Below are 23,335 nucleotides of genomic sequence, written 5' to 3'. Positions count from 1 at the left end.
TCTGTCTTCCCTACTCCACGTAGCCCCACCTCTGGCACCTGCCCATCCCCTGAAGCACCCACACTGATGTCCTCACATGAGAGCCCTGACTACCCAGAAGGGGCCACGGTATTCTTAGATGTCAGCTCCTGAGGGCTTAGAGCCTGCTCGCTTTCACCACTGGTTTAGGAGAGGTTTCTGGGTTTTGTCCTTGTCTGAGAAAGGAGGGCCAAACTGACCTAAATTTTCATTTTCTTTAAAAACAAGCCTCACATTCAGACAACTACAAATTACTCAGGTTCCTCGATGAGTCCTTCTCCATCCCTCCTCCTTTTGTCAGAAAGTTTAGAAGAAGGTTGGTTGAAGGGGGAATTTGGATTATTCATGAGCTTTTCGCAATTTTTTGAGTAAGTGTAATTACAGATTAGGTAACTGAAATAGAGGGTTTCGCTGATTGTACTAGAGAATCATAAATTCATGTTTTGGGGATCAGAGTATGAAGCATTTTTCAACTTTCCCCCAAACTTTCATCTTGAGATGTCTTTAGAGAGAAACTTATTGTTCTTTAATTTTTTTTTAATATATATATTTATAAATTTATTTATTTATTTTTGGCTGCGTTGGGTCTTCGTTGCTGCGCGCAGGCTCTCTCTAGTTGCACCTAGAGGGGGTTACTCATCGTTCTGGTGCACGGGCTTCTCACCACGGTGGCTTCTCTTGTTTCAGAGCTCGGGCTCTAGGCGCGCAGGCTCAATAGTTGTGGCGCACTACTGTGGGCTTAGTTTCTCCGTGGCATGTGGAATCTTCCCAGACCAGGGCCCGAACCTGTACCCTCTGCATTGGCAGGCGGATTCTTAACCACTGCGCCACCAGGGAAGTCCCCACTTGTTCTTTTATTTAACAAATATTAATCTTTACCCTCCTATCCCGGATTAACATTCTATGATTGAAATTTATTGAAGTCCTCAGTAAGTCACAGTGTTAGTTTGTGCATATTCCCTTGTACAGTTTATAGATGCAGTCAGAATCAAGGATTAACACTGATATCCACCCTAGCACATATTTTATCTTTTTAAATCTTGCAATAAAGCCCCTCTCCCGCTCCCCATCCACTGCTGTGTGAATGCGGTAGTCTTTTTGGCATGAACATGTGCTATATCAAGTAGAATTGTTGCTGAGTCCAGCAACACTAGTTGTTCAAGAGTAGGTTCCATCAGCATTTCTTACATAATTCTCTATTTAGGAAATAATATTGTCAAAAAATTGCATCTTTTAAATGTACATAAATACTTGGAAAGCCTTTTTAAAAAAACATTTTTGACATTGAAGATTGTAAATATTTTCCAACATTTACAATTTAATATTTGAGAAAAATCGTTGAAGAATTATGGCTCTTTGAGGCCAAATATTTATGTAAACAGTAATAAATGAAGTGCAATTACACAGAAAGATTTGCCATAATAGAAATGATATTAGCTATTTATTCTTCATATTATATGAAATAACTTTTTAGTTATTTATTTCTCTCCCTAGGTAAACATGTCAAACCTTTTACACCAGAGAAAGCGAAAGAAATTATAATGTCTTTACAACAACCTGCAATCTTCTGTAACATGGTTTTTGATTGGCCAGCCCAACACTGGACTGCAAAACATCTTTCTGAGGTCCTTCAGGGCAAGCAGATACGATTCAGGATGGGAACGAAACGCACAGATACAGGTAGGACTACAAGGAATCATCATCATAATGTCTCTTCAGTAGCATTCCCACATTCTCAACCGTGGTTTCTTTATCTCTAGAGAATCCTTTATTTGAATCCTCTTTTGGACCATTTTCAGATAGGAAAACTTCATTAGAAATTTTAAAAGGACAGTTTAAGATAATTTTTTTAGACTAAACAACCTATAATTTATAACCCCACATAAAATGTATTTGTTCATGTATCATGGTTCATTGATCATAGTAGACACTTAATAAATATTTGTTAATGTGCTATTATTTATGTGATTGAAAGAGACCAATACTAATCTAACAATCCCTTCTACTTTTGACTCATGTACAATGTTTCCTTTTATTTGTCGCCTCACTCACTATTTATAGTGCTCAGTCTGGGTGTAATTTTACCTCTCTGCTTTATCAGCTGCCTGACCTCTGTTGCATTACATAAATGTGAAACATATGTGAAGCTGTTTTTTTCATCCTCTTAAGCAGTTTGATTTTGCCAGCTCCCTCTTCTTCCCTGAAGACTTGTAACAGTTTGATTTTTTGCCTTAAGCCAGATAAAGCAATTACTGTTAATCTAAAGACAGTTAGTTTATAGGAAAGAAACAATTTACATTAGAAACTTTCTAATCTAAAGAAGTCCATGACCACTGTCTGGCTTCAGAATATGTGTTTAACTTCTATTTAAATATGGGTAAATTTGATAGTCTAGAAATTCATAGTGTCTTAAGCATTGCTGTGAAGTGGCTCTAAGAATATCTGTTAATAACTCAGAAGGAACTAGAAAATTACCCAGTTTCTCTTCCAGCTCCTCCAGGCTTTGTTTTCTCATGTTGATCTTCTAGTATATCTCATATAATTATTGGGTTTTTGGTGTCTGGAACCCCTTTGTACTCCAATGACAGGTAGAGCAGGATTAATAGACCTGAAACTCTTTGGCATCTCATTCTAGTCACAGACCAAAATGTTTATTGTATTTTTAAATTAAATGCTAGACCAGCAGCAGCTATGTAAAAATCAGCTTGTGCTCTTTTCTTCTTGATTTTATTTAGTCAGATAAATTTTCCACTCATTGAAGTGTCTGTTAAACAATAATTTGAAGAAAAATAGAAATTGTGATTTTTTTCACCTCCTGGTTAGACTCCAAATACAATACTATTACTAAGAGCTATTGAGAACTATTGTGTCAGGCACTGTTCTGAGGGCTTTATACACATTAACTCTCTTAATCTTCTTCAAACCCACTTGGAGTGGTACTATTATTATCCTGTTTTATAGCGGAGATACAGTAATTTGACATTTTAAAGTTAGTACTGCAGCATAGAAGAAAAAGGGAAGTAGAAAGTCTCTGCAATTGAAAGAAACTGCTCTGAGTTTTTACTAAAGATAATTTGTTCTTTTTTAAAATTCAGATGATATTCACATAAAATTCACCATTTGAAAGTATACAATTCAGTGGTTTTAGCATCTTCACAATGTTGTGCAACCACAACCACTATCTAATTCCAGAACATTTTCGTCACACTGAAAAATCTGGTTCCCATTAGCAGTCACTCCCCATTCACCCCCTTCTCCAGCCCCTGGCAATCACTAATCTACTTTCAGTTTTTATAGATTGCCTATTCTGGATATATATAAATGGAATCATACAGTTGTGGCCTTTTGTGTCTAGCTTTTGTCACGTATCATGTTTTCAAGATTTACCCATGTTTTAGCATGTATCTATATTTTCTTTTTATTGCTGAATAATATTCCATCATATGGATAAACAAAATGTTTATCCATTCATCAGTTGATGGACGTTTGGGTTATTTCCACATTTTGGCTATTATGAATAATGCTACTGTGAACATTTAGATACACGTTTTTGTGTGGACATATGGTTTCACTTCTCTTGGGTTAAACCTAGAAGTGTAATTGCCGAGTCATGCAGCAACTATGTTTAACCTTTTGAGGAACTGCCAAACTGTTGCCCAAAACAGCTGAACCATTTCACATTCCCACCCCAGCGTGTGAGGGATCCAGTTTCTCTACATCTTTGCCGATACTTATTCCATTTTTTATTCTAGCCATCCTAGTGAGTGTGAAGTATTATCTCATTATAGTTTTGATGCATTTCCCAAATGACTAATGTTGTCAAGCATCTTTTTATGGGCTTATTGACCATTTGTATATCTAATTTGGAGAAATGTCTATTCAAATCCTTTGCTTGTTTTCTAATTGAGATTTTTTTGTTTTTATGTGTGTTTTTTTGTGGTTTTTTTTGCCTTTTTGTTGTTGAGTGGTAAAAGAGATCTTCATATATTCTGGATACTAACTCTTATCAGATATATGATGTGCAAATATTTTCTCCCATTATGTGGGTTGTCTTAATAATTTGTTCTTTTTAAAGTTATTTTTTGAGTATAAATACAGTACTTCCACAAGCAGTGTAGGGTAGTGATGTAAGAGAGCTGACTCAAGTCAGCTTGCGGGGGTTCAAAGTTTGGCTTACTCTGTGACTTTGAGCAAATCACTTAACTTTTCTGTATCTTATGAAATGTTTTCAAGATTAGATGGGTTCATATTCATTAAACATTTAGAACAGTGCCTAGCACATAGTAAATGCTCAAAAAATATTATTTAAAAATAGAAATAATTTCAAAAATTAAAATATACCTTCTCATTTTAGAGAACACTGGAAAAATGGGAAGACCCAAAGAAATTTAAAAACACTTAGTCTTATTACCAAGAGGCAATCACTAATTACATTTTGATATATGTCCATGCAGGCCTTTCTGTATTTTAAAAATAAAATTGTGTTAATTTGAACAGCCTGCGTTTTCTCTTTTTTTTACTTAACATATTCCGAGCAGCTTCTCTTGACATTAAATATGACTTTTAAATGGCTACCTAATATTCCATTGTATGGTAGTACCATAATTTATTTTTAAAATTCTCCTATTTTGCTTAGATTGCTTAGCAGTTTTAAATTTATAAATAAGACTGTACTGAACATGTTTGAAAATAAATCTTGTGCAAGTTTCTGATTGTTTCCCTAGGATAGATTCCTAGGAGAATGACTGGGTCAAAGGGTGTGAACATTATCACCAGGAGCAGTACTATCCAAGAAGCTTCTTATGCCAGAAAGCTCTGAGTCATTCAGATGGCCTCTCTAAGTGGTGTCTGGTGACTTGGTGACTTACACCTGAAGTATCCAGCATCCACCTGCTTCTCTGTCCGAGGCCATCCTCCAGTTGGGGTTACCCTGCTCTCTCACCTCTGTGGTTGGAGTAGCCTTGTCCCTAGTCCCTGTGCACTCCCTGCCCTCCCGCCTCAGCCATTCTTCATACCGAAACCAGAGACAGTTTGTTTTGTTTTGTTTTTGCGGTACGCGGGCCTCTCACTGTTGTGGCCTCTCCCGCTGCGGAGCGCAGGCTCAGCAGCCATGGCTCACAGGCCCAGCCGCTCCGCAGCATGTGGGAATCTTCCCGGACCAGGGCACGAACCCGTGTCCCCTGCATCGGCAGGTGGACTCTCAACCACTGCGCCACCAGGGAAGCCCTCCCTTACCTCTTTAGAACAGTTCCTCAGAGCATCTGAGAGGCCATCTCCCAGATTATAGTCCTCAGTAAGATACCCGAATAAAACATAACCTGCAACTTTTAGGTCATGTGTTTTTCTTTTTTTCTTTCAGTCAACAGGATTTTAAATGAAAATTCACGAAGTGCTATAAATTATGTAATTTGAAAAGAATCTGCCTTGTGACAATACTGTATCTTACTACACAAGAATGTGTAATCTTCACTTACCTAGTTTGTTTTACCTCAGTAAAAAGGTTTGGGGGAAAAGAAAAGATTTGGAGTTTTCATATAAGTCTACAAATTTCTTAAAATATTATAAAATTTTTGTAGCTGTCAGGAAATATTTTTGCCTCTTTTGTTTTTCAAACTGTGATTGATATACAAATAAAAGCCATTTATTTTTTGCATGTTTATTTTTTATCCAGCCAGTTAATAGTGTACCTAGTGTTTTAGTTTATTCTTGTGGGCTTTTTAGTAAGACAGGCATATGATCTTACAAGCAATGATAACTTTGTTTCCTTTCTATTGAGCATATATATTTCTGTTTTAGGTCTTAGTTAGAATTTTTCTAGAATGCTTGAAATAATAGTATTAATAACTAGCATATTTGACTGTAATGTGTTTCTTAGTTTATTTTAGGAAGCAGATAATGACGTCACAGTAGCTCTTTGAAACATTTTGGATCAGATTCATTTGCCAACATATATTCTCAGTGACAACACTATACCTCAGCTGGCAGTGATCTGGCAAGCAGATGTAGAAATAATCCTAAACATTTGTTGATAGGGAGTGGAGTAACAAGCAAAAGTCATAGTCGGTACCCACATTCCAAGTGTTTCTTGATTGTGAAGTGATGAAGTCTAACAAAATGGAGAAATGTTTGTTTCACTGCTGTGCAAAAAAATATTTTAGGACTCCCTTTTATGAGAGTCAAAAGCAAACTCAATTTATACACTATTTCCAAATCCTAAACTCAGCTGAGCTTCCTCTTGCCTAACATTTTGACAGTAAGTAGGATGAAAGTTGCAGCTGCCTAGGCTACTTTAATGTTAAACGAAAGAACAATAATAATCAAGTTAGAAAGGAGTAATTCCATTGCATAGAATAAACTAAGAAAAACAACTGTACTGCACAGAAAGAAATTGTCATGATAACAGAATGAAAACAGTGCCTTTGGTGCCATTATTACCAGAAACGGGTGAAAAGATTCTATTTTGAAATCACTATGTAAATGAAAAAGTCTGTCATTTTCATTCATTCCATTCATTGTAATTTTCCCCTGACAGTAACAGTTCTCACGTGTAGTTTTTTGCATTTTTAGATTTTCATTCTTTTAAGTACAGAACTTGCTGTGATAGAAAATGAAGTCTTCTGATGAGGGTGCAGTACGGATGTGCCTGTGAAAACTGGTCATAACTGAAAAGTCCTCAGTCTACCCTAAGGGCAGGTGGCTCAAGCAATGGCTTTAGTATTCCGTTGGATCAGTTGGATTGAATTCTGTGGAGTGAAAACTTACAGGACAGTAGAATGTGTTCAGGCTCACATTGGAGCTTACTGAAATGATTTAGAAATGATTCCATCACCAAGCAGCTTTCTTGCTATATGGGTTTTTGTTTGTTAAAAAAAACATGTATTCCAATGCTGTTATGGTAAATTCTTGATGATGATGTTGATAATATTAAGAGCTTTTATATATTGATGGGTCAGTGTGTGCCAGCCACTATTCTAAATGCTTCTCAAAAATTATCAAGTTTAAATAGTTCTTAAATCTGCAGGGTTTTATCTTTTAGATAAATGTAGCCTAGTAAAGTTTTCCTGCTTCTTAAAGTCAGGTGACAAGTTGATGAAGTAAATGAAATAAGGGTGACACACACCCTCCCCTCCATTATTTCTCTGCCATTATAAGGTTTTAGGATAAAGAGAGGAGGGAGAAACGTGATTGGGATAATCCTAAACAGTTTGAGCAGAAATGGATGGAAAAGATGTTTGAATATCCTTTTCTTCCTACTACCAATTCAGCTAACTTTTAAAGTGCCCCAAGTAAATATATGAATGAATAATAAAAAGTACTAATAATAGTGTCTAACTTTTACTGAGCATCTGCTATGTGTCTAGCATTGTGCTGACTGATTTACATGTGTTAGAGCTACATCTCCTCTTGAAAGGATTTCATGTTTTCCAAAATAGATCATAATCAGGTTTCTTGAATATTAACATCCCAATGTACATTTAAAGTATTCAGCTAATTGCAAAAAAATCTCATTTCATCACTATTTAGGAGAATAATTCTTGTATAAATGAGTTCTACCCATAATAACAAACCACTATGGACAGACAGTAGACTTTTCTTCAAGCTTTCCTGATCAGCCCTCATCTCCGGTGGTCTTTGCCTTTTCCTAGGTGTCTATGGCACAAAATTTGGGATCTAGTTATATGATACCTCAAATTCCCTATTATTCTGGTTGAAGTTTTCTTTTTATCTAAATATAGTCTAAACTCTAGAGTATTATCTATTTCTTTTATGTTCCTGCAAGCCTGAGCCCAATGCTAGTTACAAATTAGGTACTTAATACATGATTCTGAAATAAATGGGCTAATGAATAATTGAACAGACTTTAAATAGCTGTTGTCTACTTAATGATTGAGGAGCTCTGTATGATAAATGTGCAGTATAAAGTTGAAAATTTTCAAAAGACAATTTTTTGTTGTTGCCTTTTTTTTATTTGAAGAAGTAGTTCTCAAACATTTTGGTCTCAGGATTCCTTTAGACTTAAAAACGATTGAGTACCCCAGTGAGTGAGCTTTTTTGTCAACGTGGGTTATATCTAGTGATACTTAGCATTATTAGAAATTAAAACCAAGACATGTCTACTTAAAGAAAAATGCTCAATGTAAGAGCTGTGAGTTTAAGTTTTATTCAGGGTCTTAAAGGACTATAGCACAGGAGATAGCCTCTCAGGAGCTCTGAGAAAACTTCTCTGAAGGGTAGGGAAGAAGCCTGTATACATATGATTTTTGGCTAGGGAACGTGTGCAGTCAAGCAGACATCTTGGTAAAAGATTACTGCTAGTCACAAATAACAAATATCTACAGTTAATGATTTTAGTGCTTTTCTTTAGGAAGATGCAAGAATCTGGGGTCATTGAAGTTCTTCCCGAGATATACATCTCACTAAGAGGCTTGCTTGTCCAAAGCACAGAGCATGCTGTTATGGTCTTAATTTCCTCTGTCTGAAGCACAGAGTGCTTCATCCTGTTATGTCTTAATTTCCTCTGAGAGTGCACTGGTTGGTCAGTGACTGCAGTGGGTTATGACTTAATCCTTGTAGAACTGTTTGGTGAGCAACGCTCTTTGTTCCTCTTTATTTACAGACATTTAAAACTATAAGAACATAAGCACATAGTCCACTAGCTGTTGGAGCAGTGACGTCAACACAATTTGTGTAGCCCATGGAAAACACCGTACTTTTGTGAGAGAATAAATGTGAAAAGGGCAAATACTGTCGTAGTATTATTATGAAAATAGTTTAGACCTCACAGACCCCTGAAAAGGTCTTGGAGAAGTGATAAACTAAAGTATTCCACTGGATTACTGCATCAGGCTATAGAAAGGGTAGTCTTTAATCTTAAGGTTAAAATTGTGTTTTTTAATTTTAAATTTAATCAAGAGTATTGTTAAGTGTTGTAAATGGTTCTAATTATTTAGCAAGTACATAATTAATTTCTAATTAATGTTAAATAATAGTTAATACTTCCTGGTTGAAATTATCCTCATTTAAGAAAACAACAATATTTGGAAACTGTGTTCAATGTACATTTAAAGTTGGGTTCTCTTACATTGCAGCTCCTCAGTTTGAAACCACATGTAGTTACGTAGAAGCTACACTTGAAGAGTTTCTGACCTGGAACTGTGACCGATCTAGTATTTCTGGACCATTTAGAGACTATGATCATTCCAAATTCTGGGCTTATGCTGACTATAAATATTTTGTCAGTTTATTTGAAGACAAGACAGATATTTTCCAGGTAAGTCAGTACATTTCTTTTAATCATAGTATAACTTGTTCTTGAGAAAAGATCACAAATTAGAATCTCCGTGGTACTTTTTTCCTCACTGTCTTTTTCTCTGAAAACTAGTCACCGTGAGTCTTGACTATCCTATTTACTCAAGCCCAGAGATTTGCTCAAAGGAAGTATAATGTTTGGCCTACAACGATGAGCAGCCTTCTTCTTATTTTCCTAGTCACCAGACTTCCTGCACACTCTCTCCTTTGCCTTTAAACAGCACCTGAGCTGATTTGGAGTATATCAGAAACATAGACTGTGTGTACAACTTCCTTTCCTCCTGACCTACATCTAAGTCCTTGTTCTGTCAGTGAGGCAGATGGAGGTACAAAGCTGATTACATGAAGAAGCATTCAAGCATTCCTAGAATCCTAGACGCCTTCCGGGCTGCTGCTGCCGTCTCTCTCTGCTCTGGGGTGTTTAGTACAGGTTTATGGCCTGAAGCAGAGAGTGCTGGGCTCCCAGTGTTTGACTGTAGAAGTCCTGCAGAAGGATGGGGGTGCTTGCAGAAGTAAGAACGTGGAAGTTCTTTGCCACGCGTTGACATAACTGACGGCAGTTTGCAGACTACCATATCCTCTTTTCAAAGTGTTTTCTGCCTCAAACTGCCAGTTCAGTTTGTGGGGTGATTTTGCAGACTTCCTGCTCTGGTTTCTGTGTGTCTTAGGCATCGGCCAGCAATGGGAGTAGTCCCAGAAAGCTGTTTGAATGACTCTGCCTTGCCCAGCGTCAGGTCAAGGTTCTAGAGTCCTTCATCCTGCCCCTACGGGATATATTTTGCCATCACAGGAGGCTGTTCACCCACCTGCTCTTCCCCTGCCTGTCACCACCACTCTCCCTCTGGTCTTTCCTCTCATACAGGCTGATTGTCCTTGGACTCTTGAGTCATTTTCCATTCAGCTTATATTTTTTCTTTTTCACTTTGAGTGAAGGTTTGGATGCTGGTGCTTTCATAGTTATAATATTATCATACAGCTATCAATACTTTGTATCTTTCCTTTATTAAATTTTTTAATGTTTTACTTAAATTTTGGTTTTTGTAAAAAAGGAAAAACACATCACTTGCCCCATAATTGTTAGTTGAGGATACTTTTTTTTTCTCACAACAGTAAAAGAAATGCATTGGTTTTGAAAACATTCAGTAGATGTTTTCTGAATCCGAAGTCTATACCAATCTATTATTTACTCATTTTTAAATGATAACTTTGAGGTAATTTTTTTAATAACCTTAATTGTGATTACTCTATGGATCTTTAATCCTAGACCTTTTAGATATCATAGTTAACTTTTAGAGTATCTTATTAATATTTCTCATACCCTAACCAACCCTGTATATTAGACTAGTAGTTTATTACTCCATATTTCAGGTAAAACACTGTAATAGTAATATTTATCAAGTACTCATACTTGGTGCTTTTCTAAGTGCTTTACCTTTATAATCCCCACAGTAACCCTATGATTTAATAATTATCCCTATTTTAAGAAAAATGAGGGCTTCCCTGGTGACACAGTGGTTAAGAATCCGCCTGCCAATGCATGGGACGCGGGTTTGAGCCCTGGTCTGGGAAGATCCCACATGCCATGGAGCAACTAAGCCCGTGCGCCACAACTACTGAGCCTGTGCTCTAGAGCCCTCGAGCCACAACGAGCCACAACTACTGAAGACCGTGTGCCTAGAGCCCGTGCTCCGCAACAAGCGAAGCCACTGCAATGAGAAGCCCATGCACTGCAACGAAGAGTAACCCCTGCTTGCAGCAACTAGAGAAAGCCTGCGGGCAGCAAAAAGACCCAACGCAGCCATAAATAAACAAACAAACAAATAAATAAATTTATAAAAAAAAAGAAAAGTGAGGCGCCAAGAGATTAAGTTAAACCTTTTCTGAAATTATACAACTAAGAAAAGAATAAACTAAGCAGTCTGCCTCCACAAGCTTTAACTACTGCACTATATGCCTGCAGGGGGTCTGGATACGTTCAGTCCTGTGAGGACTACCCAGCTGGGATGAAGGACTTCTGTCTGTGCTGGATCTAGGCTCACTCTGCCTTGGGTGAATCTCTAATCTGACCCCATCAGTTGTTCTGTTTCAGCCCAGGCATGGTAGCACTGTGCAGAAACGTGTCCCATTTATTAAGTGTGGGTATAAAAGGCAGCCTTTTGGTAATGTGCTGGAATTCTAATTTAGCCCTTATAAAATATGATAGTTTTAGTTAATGAGTTTTCTTCAGCTCACATTACGGTGATTAATTCTCTAGATTAGAACAGGCAAATCTGCTATGAACAACCAAGTCCATTAAGATTATATCATTTTTTTATCTCAAGGTTTTCTGAGCATGAAGTGATCTTACATCAAAGGTGCCTAAGTTGTTTTACTTTTACCACTATAATTGATTCAGTCACTAAATCTTACTACTTATTGTTTCAAGCCTTCTTCCGTCTGTCATAAAACGGTGGGTAGTTAAACATGAAAACTGATAATTTTTTAAATGTTTATTTAGAATAAACTCATTGTATGTGAATTTAAGTGACATTTTTATGAAAGTAATTATATTCCAAATTTCTTTTTAATGTTATGAGAGTAGTGGCATTGTTTTACATAGTTGGCTCTTTAGTGTCTGGCTTAATAGAAGACAGCTTGTTTCTTCTGCCTGCTTCATTCAGTCTTGCGATTTTTGGTTTGTTTTAAGTATACGAAGAATATCTTGCTTTACACACGTGCAGCTGAAAAAGAGAGGAGCATTTGGCAACCTTTTTAGATAATTGTGGATTTTTTTGATACTCCACCAAATTTGGGTTGTTTCTACCACTAATGAGTAGTCTCTTAAACGTTCGTTTGTTGCAATCAAGAATCGGAACCCATGGGCTTCCCTGGTGGCGCAGTGGTTGAGAGTCCGCCTGCCGATGCAGGGGACACGGGTTCGTGCCCCGGTCCGGGAAGATCCCACATGCCGCGGAGCGGCTGGGCCCGTGAGCCGTGGCCGCTGAGCCTGCGCGTCCGGAGCCTGTGCTCCGCAACGGGAGAGGCCACAACAGTGAGAGGCCCGCGTACCCCCACCAAAAAAAAGAAAAAAAAAAAAAAAAGAATCTGAATCCGTGATCAATGAACCCTTCCTAGTCTTTCAGTAAAATCCATTGGTCTATCTTGCATGGAATGGATCTTTTGTAATACTTTTCATTGGCCATTTGGAAAATACTGGTTTCCTAAGCTATATAGATCTTTGAAATGTTGATGCATCTTTGTATACTTTATTATAAAAAAAGTGACATTTGTTAATAGCATCACCATTCTCATCAGAAAAGTCTTTTAAGTTTTAGGAAGCTTTCTAGCTGATGAGTTTCAAGATACAAGTTTCCAAGATAATTTTTATTCTATTCAAAATATTTTCTTGTGATTTCCCTTGCGATTTTTCCATTGACTTATGGTTTACTTAGAAGTATAATGTTTAGTTTGCACATATTTGGGGATTTTCGAGCTGTCTTTCTGTTACTGATTTCTAATTCTATTGTGTTCAGAGAACATACTTTGTATGATTTCAGTTCTTTTAAATTTATTGTTTTATAGCCCAGAATATAGTCAATCTTGATAGCTTGGGCACTTGAAAATAATGTGTATTCTGCTGTTTTTGTCTTTTATAAATGTCAATTAAGTTGATTGTTCATGTCCCCTGTATCCCTACTGATTTTACGTACACTTGTTTTACCCATTATGTAGAGACAGGTATTAAAATTTCTCAACTATAATTGCATATTTATTTCTTTTTCAGTTTAGGTTAGTCAGTTTTTGTTTTGCAGCTGGTAACAGTTTAGGGTCATACACATTTAGGATTATTATGTCCTCTTAATGGATTGATATTTTATCAAGATGTGATGATCCTCTCTTTCCTGAGTTCTTCCTTGTTCTGATGTCTACTTTGTCCAAAGTCTGCTTTGTTTAGTTTGCCTTTGGTTAGTGTTAGCATGAAGAAGGAGTACTTGCTATATGCTTCCATTTATATAAAATTGTAGAACTTGCAAACAAATGTATAGTGACAGAAAATAGATCAGTGATTATGTAAGAATGAGGGGGTAGAGAGAGGTTACAAAAGGTTATGGGAAAACTTTTGGACATGATCAAAATGTCATCTTGATTGTAGTGATGGTTTCTCAGGTGTATACGTATGTAAAAAATTCATCAAATTGTACACTTTAAATATACACTGTTTATTGTACATCAGTTATGCCTCATAAGGCTGTTTAAAAAAAAAAAAAAGAATGCAATGCTATTAGTAGACTTTGGTTCCACAGCTTGACAACAGCAGTTTTATTCACCATTGTTTTTGTGCCATCAGTGCAAATGTCAACACAGTGAAATAGGAAAATAACATCTTAGTAGTATTATGAAAATAGTTTCAGCCTCACAGATCCTCTGAAAGGGTCTCAGAGACCCCCCCCCAGGAGGTCTGTGGACCACTTCGAGAACCTCTGGTCTACATCATCCTTTCTGAAATTACTCTCCTCTAGTTCTGACTCCTCCTCTAATTATTTCCAAAACAGTTTCTTAAGAAAATATTTAAATATGTTAATTATATTCACAGACATTTCATGCCTTTAAATTGTGTAAGGATAATAGCATTTAAGACTCTCCTCAGTATGACTGACATGACCTGTCTCCTCTGCACGTGTCCCTGAGTAGTCTCCTTGCAGAGTGCTGGACCACCGTGTTCTCTCATCTTCTGGCCTTTGCTCATGCTCTTCTCAATTTCTGCCTATTAAAATTCAACTTCTTAGGGCCCGGCTCAGATTCCGTGGCTATGAAGCCTTCTCAACCACTTGTACTTACATCCATCCATTCCTTGCCTTCATTCCTGTATGTTTTATTTGGATTGTTATTTAAATGGCGTGTGACATAGAATGCCTATGACTTGTTTCTCTAACAGCATTGTAAGCTCTTTGGGAACAGGGACTATGTTGTATAATTTTTTATTCCCCCAAACTGCTAACATAGTACTGAATCCATAATGGGTATTTCAATGATTACATAAGTGTATTTTTTTTCCCCTAGTCTTACCATTTCTTGTTTTGCTATTTGGTCTTTAGGGGCCCTTCAGAGGGTGTTTTAACTTAAACCCCACCTTCACCCTTGTCCAGTTTTCTGTGGCTTCTAGTTAATCAATTGTAGCATTTTTCAATCTTGACAAGAAATTCTTGGCTCTCTTCAGCCTTCTAACGAGTTTTATAAGTTTTTACTTACAGCTTCTACGTAAATTCATTCAGTGATAAATATGTAATATTTATATATACTGATAAATACACTGGTAAATATAGTGGTATTATTGGAAAATATCCTGTAGCCTTAAAGTTGGCCAAAAATTATGATTTTGACACTTAACTGACTTTCATATATGACAAATGAAATTGGCCTCGCTTAGCTATACATCACGTCATTGATCTAAGTAAAGCATCTATTTGGAACATTTTATTCTCTACTTCGTGAGGAAGGTAGGGAATTTGTGACAGTACCATAAAATTTCTTTATCTCTGACTCATTAGGTAAGAATGACAGGTGTTACATTTTATAATCATCTATAAGTATCATCGTAATTGAAGCTAGTAAGAATCAACATATAGCAAAAGGGATTTGCCCCAAGAACATTTCCCAGGTAGATTCCACTTTATGTTGTGATTCAGATTGACTGCTGAGAGTCAGGAGCCTTGTTAAGTCACCAGGACACAGAATCTCAAAATGCAGCACATGGAAGATTAGTTCTAGCCTGTCCTGGGCTTTATAACATAGTTATGAGAGTATGTTGAAATTGAGCCAGGTGGTTTAGTGATGTTTAAAGGGGTTTGATGGCCCATGATGCTTTCTGACGAGGCAAATTGGAATGTAAGAATTTGGGTGTTTATCCAAGCCTATCTGTGGGTAGAGTTAACTACCTCTTTTCTGTTTGTTACCTGAGGTAATTTTTTCAAGGGGAAAAGGGCCTTAAGTACTTGCTAATTTATAATGTTCATTTAAGGGGCTGTTTGAAGTATTTATCCTTTATAAGTTTTACATAGTAATTATAGTTAATTACACTGTTTTAAAGTTCCATTTTTGTTTGGGGTTTTTTTTCTTTTTTTATTCAGATGTAAGTTCATTATAGTATTATGTATATTCAGTTTTCCTATGTGTGTGATCTAGGCATGGAGAATAAATAGAATGAGACAACTTCTAACGTGATAGATAGACTCCAATTAACCATGACCACAAGTCACCCAAACAGCCCGGTAAAAGAACAAATAGTTTTGAATTGGGGTATTCTCAGAGCCTAGAGCTTATACTAGCTCACACCAAATCTAGGCTCTGAGAACACTCCAACTCAAAATATACCATTTTTTAGTGGTAAACAAATTAAGAATGAATTATTTTCTGGTAGGCTTTAAAAAAAGCCACTATTCTGTATTATCAGTATCTTACCAGTTTTTCTTAAGTTCTTTGGTTAAAACAGTAAAATTGGGCTTCCCTGGTGGCGCAGTGGTTAAGAATCCACCTGCCAAAGCAGGGGACATGGGTTTGAGCCCTGATCTGGGAAGATCCCACATGCCACGGAGCAACTAAGCCCGTGCGCCACACCTGCTGAGCCTGTGCTTTAGAGTCCGTGAGCCACAACTACTGAGCCCACGTGCCACAACTACTGAAACCCGCGTGCCTAGAACCCATGCTCTGAAACAAGAGAAGCCTCTGCAATGAGAAGCCCGTGCACCTCAAGGCAGAGCACCCCCACTCGCCCCAACTAGAGAAAGCCTGCGTACAGCAGCGAAGATCCAATGCAGCCAAAAATAAATTTTTTAAAAAAACCTGTAAAATTATGGAAGATTTGGTTGCTTGTACAGCATTTTTTAAATGCTTTTTTTAATGCATTTTTTTAAATGTTTGAGTCTGCAACAATTATTTAACTTGTTAATTGGAACAGGTTTAGGAACGACTTAGTTTCAGCATAAAATTAGATCTAGTCACCTAGATCAGTAACTCAGCAATTTTTGAACATTCGTTGTGCTGTGTTAGGTACCAGGGATGCCAACTTGAATAAAAGATTTGGCTCCCATGGGAGTTTAAAGTTGAATGTGGAGCCAAGCCTTAAGACAGAAAAGTGTAAAATGTGCTATTAGACTTTAGTACTTTTTCTGACACTATTTTATCATTTAAATGATTGCAATAGTTTTAGAATATTATATATAATCAAGAAGATTGAAGCATATACATTTTCTTGAACTTTTAAAATTACAACCAGATTTTTAGATTCTCTTATTTAAAATGTTGGAGACAATTTTATTAAGCAATTTTTAAAACTCATCCTCATTGCTGTTATGTGTACTTAAAGGAATCCAGTTTCAAAATATTGGGATAACAGAAAGTAGATCGGTGGTTGCTTGGGGCTGAGAGTAGAGGCAGGCAGATTGAAAGCACAGGAGTAAGAGGGAACTTTTTGGGGTGGTAGAAGTATTCTGTATTTTGATCATGGTGGTGATTATTCCAGTATATACATTTGTCAAAACTTGCTGAACTGTAGTCTAAAATGGGTATGTTTTATTGTATATAAATTTTACCTCAATGAAATTAATTTAAAAAGAAAACTAGGCAGTGGAAAATATACTGTTTCTAAATATTTCTATGTTGGTATTTAAGCAGTTTCTCCCCAACTAACTCTTATCTTCACAGGTAGCACAAAAGTGCATTGTCATCCTTTATGTCCTGGTTTTTTTATTGGGAAATATGATCACTCTATGTACACAAGAAATAAAACCATTATTATTTATAAATTACATATTAAGTTCAGGACATCATGACAAGGCAGAACCATCCAGAGGAAAGAGGAGAATAAAGTATCTGTACTACTTTTGTGTTATAAACCAAGTTCATTTTCTTTGGCCAGCCAGTTTTCAACTATGAGTAAATGATGAATTTTGCTTACAACTCTCGTTCTGTACAGAAGCTGTGCCATATTTGGTCTTGAAACACTGTAGTGTGTTATTTCCATCCCTCTTAGGTGTCTGTCTTTTTTTTTAATAGTTTTTAAAAAATTAATTTGGTTGCGCTGGGTCTTAGTTGCAGCAGGCGAGCTCCTTAGTTGTGGCAGGCTGTCTCCTTAGTTGCAGCTCGAGAGCTCCTTAGTTGTGGCTCGCTGGCTCTTAGTTGTAGCATGCAAACTCTTAGCTGTGGCATGCATGTGGGATCTAGTTCCCTGACCAGGGATTGAACCTGGGCCCCCTGTGTTGAGAGCGTGGAGTCTTAACCACTGCGCCACTAAGGAAGTCCCTCTCTTAGGTGTCTTTAAACGCAGATAAATTTCCCAGAATATATCTGGGAAGAGGCCAGGAATTGGGGCTGATAGGAAACCATTGTGGTTGGATGTGGGGGAGGATGAAAAAGCAGGGCTGAATTCCTGGTTAATTCCTTTAAGTACTGGGGTAACATGTGATATTGTCTTCTAGAATTACCCTTAACCACTAGAGTATCTAATGGACTACTAAATTATAGTACTGCAGCCCTACATTAGCACTTCCATAATAACTGTGGTCTTATTTTTTAATTAAAGAGTTGATTATCAAGACCTTTTGGTTCTTTTTACTCTTTTGCTGTCTCTTGTAATTTTCATTGCTTGTGTTCTACACATTTTATTTGTATATCAATTGTTTGGACTCAGAACTTTTTTTTTTTTTTCCTGGAGGAACAATGCAGATCTTGGCGGTTAGTTCTCCAGGCTAGCCTGGGGAAGCCTACTGTATTTATAATATGCTCAAAGAATAGTACCATGAAACTCTCTACTTTCACCCCTAAGTGTCTACAGACGTATTTCTTCAAGGATATCTTTCTCTGATATAGGGTTTAGGACTGGCGTAACTGCAAACCCAAGATAAAGGCTCTGACAGAATGAGATTATTGGGGAAAGACAAGGTTCCATGGGTTAACCTCCTGAATCAATTTGGATTAGGCTTAGTTGCTTGTAACAGAAATCCCAGAATGGAAGTTGCCTAACTAAACGCATAATGGTGAATTTTTTCCTCACCTAAGGAAAGTTTGGAGGTACACTGGCCGGGGCTGGAATGGAGGCTTTGTCATCCCAAAGAACCCAGGTTCTTCCTGTCTTTCTACTCTGTCTTTAGCATGTGGCTTTCATCCTCAAAGCCATCTTGTATTCCAAGAGAGCCATCACACTGTATTTCAGAAAGGAGGAAGGAAGGACAAACGTGTACTCCCGGCTCTCTGCCTCTCTTTTAAGGAACTGTCCCAGAAGTCCCATCCAACAACTTTTGCTTAATGGTTAGAATTTAGTTTCATGGCCCCACTGAACTGCAAGGCAGGCTGGAAAACAGATGTCTCTTAGCTGGGCACGTTATCTGTCTGAATAAAGTTGGGAATGAGATATTAAGAAAATTAGGCAGTTTATGGCGTACTCTGTTCATGGAAGGACATGAAAAATTGAAGGAAGATTTACAATTTCTACAAAAAGTACAGTTATTCCAGGGCCTCTGCAGGCAGCAAGTATAGGGACCAGAGAGAATTGCAGCATTAAAGGGAGGGTTCCCAGAATGAGTCTGTACAGCCATCCTTAGTGCATAGGTAAGAATGCCCTTGTCAGCTGGGGAGAGAGGATTTTGAAGCCAGAGGGATTTCTTAGGCAGCCATAGGGCTGGCAGTTTCAAGGGGGGGCCCCTGTGGCCAGATCCCTGGGGCAGGATGATTGATGGTCATTTTATTTAGTGGTTAAGTTGATAGGTTAGCAATCTGCTATACGTCTCACTGAAGAGAGGAAGGGAAAAGCACAAAGTTCATATCTCTCGATTAAGTACTAATGCATTAGTACTTATTGAGGGATCAAGACAGAGAAAGACAAAAGCAAATATCAAGCATTCTTGACCTCTTAATTTATTGTACAGTTGTGTGATCATGATAGAATTGCCTTCTGGCATATTAGGGAGGGGGTAATTGATTTGTTTATGTTGTTATTTCAAGTTGGTGTCTTCAACTGGATTTTAGAGTTCTTGATAATAGAGATGTTTATGCCTTACACTTTTTGAGGCTCCATCCCCTATTAGCATATCACATATATTATCAGTCAGTAGTTTTTGATTCTAATAGTTGTGCTATAGCAGTGATTCTCAACTCTCCCAGATCTTGCACTCCCTTTAAACAGTTTGTAGATAATACGATTACCTACACATGTAATTCTTTTAAATTGTTAAAATACCTTACCCATAATATAAAGGAGAATTTTCGAGGAAGTAATTTATAATAACATATTTTGATGTGTTAATGCTCAATAACTACGCTAGAAGACGTAACAACATAGTCAAGTCCAGGTGTGTGATTAAGTGGACCTCCAAAGCCAACATATAATGATTTTGAATGGATAGTCCATTTATTCCAGAAACCAGGCCCAACCTTGATGCACGCTGTGGTCTGGGATGCGCCTCCTCTGATGTTGCAGACCCTGGGGGAGCTCGCTGAGTTCTCTGTGAGGTTGTCGCAGGTGGCTGTTGTCAGCCACTGTGTGTTGGGAGAATTGTTTAGACTTGGGCACGGGCCTGGGATGACCAAGGAGCTCCAGGACCATACCCACCAGACCTGTATTTTCCCAAGAAAAAAATTCCAAAGGCAAAGCAGAGTAATAAGTCTTCCAGCTGATTAAAAAACATGAAGCCAAAGCTGAGAGTAGATGAATGTAGAAACTAGATTCAAGCTCTGTTGTGTGCTGTGGACTCTGCCAGTTGCTGGGGTCTGTGAGGTGAATATATGTTCAAAAGACAGAAAATAACTGTAAAATGTGCATGATTGTATATTCACTCTACAAACACCTGTTTTTCAACTACTGTGCTAGGGCTAGAGAGTCACAGCCTTGGTCTCCTCTCCTCAGGGAGCTCAGACAAGTGAGTCTAACCGATTGTCCTAACTGTTATGAAGTAAACAAAAATGGGCCAAAATCAGTACAGCAGAGGGACTTCTAAAAGGGTAAGTTGGGAAGCCTTCTCTGAGGAGGTGATATTTATCCTGATTCCTAAAAAATGAGAAGCTAGCCAAGTGAATGGAGGGTCAAGAGCTTTCTAAGCAGAGTTCAAAGCCCTTGAATGTGAGAAGACTTTGCCTTTTTGGAAAAAAAGAGAGAAAGCCATTGTGATTGAAGCCTGGCCAGTGAGACTGAGAGGATTAGAGGTGTCAGAGAGGTGAGAGGGGCCTGGTCATACAGGCCCATGATAGAGGGCATTTGGATCTAATTCTAAGTGCAGAGCAAAGGGGGGACAGGACTTAATATTTTAAGATCACTCTTTGCTGCTTTGAGGAGAATGGGTCAGACAGGCAAAGAAACAAAGTTCTTTGGGAGAGAGAGACCAAAAGAGAGAATGACCAGGTTGCATGCGGCAGGGGAGGAAGGGGTTGCGGTGGGGAGTGTGGAAGGGTTCAAGGACATGAAACTTACATTGGGTCTTGAAAGAGAAATGTGAATTGGGGTGTGGGAAGGGCAGCGAGGAGACCAGCCAGGCAGAGGGAACAGCAGAAGCAAAGGCAGGGAGGTGTGTAGCCCATGCTGGGAGAGCAGTAGAGAGGTAATGTAGCAATAGTCTCATACCAGAACCTGCAACCCCTTTACTGTTCTGAAATGCAGTTTGCAGGTGATATAATTACTTCCACAAATAATTTTTAAAAACTATTAAACTACCCCAGCTATAAAATATAGGAGAATTTAAGCAGAAGTATGTGATTTAATGTGTAAATATTCAAGCATCTCTATACTAGAAGACATAATGAATTAATCAGATGCTTGTACCTACCTACAAGGAAAAGGTTCAGTTTTGAAGAGTTAAGGTAAAATTCCATAGAATATTTCCAATATTTTATATTTAACATTTTGAAATGAGGCTAAATGAGTATGTTTGTATCTATACACAGAGTCACCCTGATGAGACAGTATAAGCACAGACTGATATTGGTGTATACATTGCTAAATCAAATATCAAATGAGTTTCAATGCTGCTGGTGACTTAATTTTTCAAAACGGTGAACAACTTTTGATGAAGCTGCAGGAACACAAAGTACAGTCCTCCCTCGACTTACTTAGTAATTGTGTTTCTAGAAAATTCAGTATGTGTTAAAACCGTGCAAAAGTCCTTTGAGGATATATGAAATTAAGAGTCAGAGCTCTGGGGCTTGCCTGGTGGTGCAGTGGTTGAGAGTCCGCCTGCCGATGCAGGGGACACGGGTTCGTGCCCCAGTCCGGGAAGATCCCATGGCCGCTGAGCCTGCGCATCCGGAGCCTGTGCTCCACAACGGGAGAGGCCCGCATACCGCAGAAAAAAAAAAAAAAAGAGAGCTCTAATCTCAGGTAACTAAAATCAGATTTTTCAGTGTTATGAAAATTGTGCAAGATACAAAACTTCTGTTGTTTTGTTGAGCTGGATCCCTGACCCCCATCCACTGAATACCAAGGCACCCCCCTCCTATTTATTATGACAACCAAAAATGTCTCCATGTTTTTTAACAAAAGGACAGAACTGTCCCTCAGTTTCCACACCTGTACAGTAGCTATAACTACCTTCAATCTCATAAGGATTAAATGAGATGATACAAAGAAAATGTTAGTATCAGGGCCTGTCCCACCATATGGATTCAATAACCTGATAGTTAGCAGCTGAAAATATATGTTTAGCAGTTGAAAATATAGATTTAGTCGTAAATAGAAGAGAAGCTAGGACTGGAGATGAAGGTTTAGGAGTCATGTATGTAGGTTCATTTAAACATTGCAAAGCACCAGGCAGAAACTTAACATTCAATTTAAGAGGGATAAAAGTAGGGTCCCATGGCCTTCTCCTAAACTCTGTAACATCAAGGATGAAGAGATATGGCTAGGCAACAGTTCATAAGAAAAAGGCAGTCAAGCCTAGATTAGCCATGGTATAATTCAGCTGCTTTTTAAAAAAAAAAAAAAAAAAGCACTGTCTGACAGTGTATTAATAGTGTAATGTCCAGATCATGGAATGTTGAGACCCATACTCAAGGAACTACATAGGCTGTGTCTGGCGTTCATTCTGAGAGCCAGGCTTTAAGAGGGCTGTTGACAAAGGTAGTCAAGAGGAGAGAAACTGGAAGGAATATTTAATGCTACTGAGTCTAGATATTTGAAAAAAATGATAAAGGAGAAGACATGACCATTTTTCAGATAATTTAAAGACAACAGTTTTTGGCAGAAGAGAACATAAACCTGTTGTTTGTGGAAAACAAATCTAGGACCTTCTTCTGGAAGTTACAAGAAAGCAAATATTGATTTTGTAGTAAGCGATCAACCAGACGCTTGCTCTTTTCAGGGATGATGTAGAATAGAATTTCATGGATAGAGATGATTTCTAAAGACTTTTTCAACTTTTGAAGTGGGTGTGGGAATAGACTCCAGGATGGATCACCCCGCCAGTCACCTGTGTTAGTTTCACCGATGTGGCTGCCTAACAGGGTCACTTGTTTCTAGCAAGACCCAACGCAGATTCCTCCTGGGCCTGCACTCATTTCAGAGATTTGACTACCTGTAAATAGCTGAACTCAATTGGCAAGAAATCCCAACTCTCAAGTGCCTGTGGGGAAAGAAAGCCAAAATAGGTAACACTCGGTGCTATCTATTTTCTGACAAATTTACTTTGACTTTCTCTCTGCCACTTGCCCCCAAACCCTTCACCCTCTGGTTTTCTCAGCCAGTTTGCAGCTGAAGTTTAGGTCACCCTGATCTAATCATTCCAAAATAATTTTTCCTTTTTTAGTCATTACTGTGTTAGATAAGAGGTCAGGGAAGCCTCACGTCAGTTTTTCATATAGTCACCCCCCGACCTAGTAGAAAAACTTTCCTTCTGTGAGTCTTTCTGAAGTAGTGCTCTAGAACAGTTTCTCACCTGGGGTTGGTCCACCGACTCCCTCAAAGTGTATGTGAAACTGTGTGTGTGTATGTGTGTGTGTGTGCGTGCACGTGCTCACGTGTGCGTGTGCGTTCATTTCTCTGAGGAGAGGG

General features: G+C 38.0%; 1 protein-coding gene across 6 annotated transcripts in view; it reads left to right on the top strand.

The window, feature by feature from the left end:
• The window catches only part of HSPBAP1 (HSPB1 associated protein 1), an 88,231-nt gene that overhangs the window by 10,545 nt on the left and 54,351 nt on the right, over window positions 1-23,335 (top strand). For 5 of the 6 annotated variants that reach the window (XR_003432801.1, XM_027106457.1, XM_027106487.1 and 2 more), the window contains exons 2-3: window positions 1,513-1,698; window positions 9,108-9,289. Coding sequence is in view for 5 of the 6 variants with exons in the window: in XM_027106457.1 (XP_026962258.1) it covers window positions 1,513-1,698; window positions 9,108-9,289 (368 nt within the window). In the remaining variant the exon portion in view is untranslated. The remainder of the gene's footprint in view (window positions 1-1,512; window positions 1,699-9,107; window positions 9,290-23,335) is intronic. The other variant, XM_027106478.1, reaches the window with a different exon arrangement.

This window comes from Aethalodelphis obliquidens, unplaced genomic scaffold (assembly GCF_003676395.1).
Source record: "Aethalodelphis obliquidens isolate GAN/ISIS:26980383/991018 unplaced genomic scaffold, ASM367639v1 scaffold1, whole genome shotgun sequence".
Taxonomy (NCBI): Eukaryota; Metazoa; Chordata; class Mammalia; order Artiodactyla; family Delphinidae; genus Aethalodelphis; species Aethalodelphis obliquidens.
This window is presented reverse-complemented; position numbering and strand designations above follow the sequence as displayed.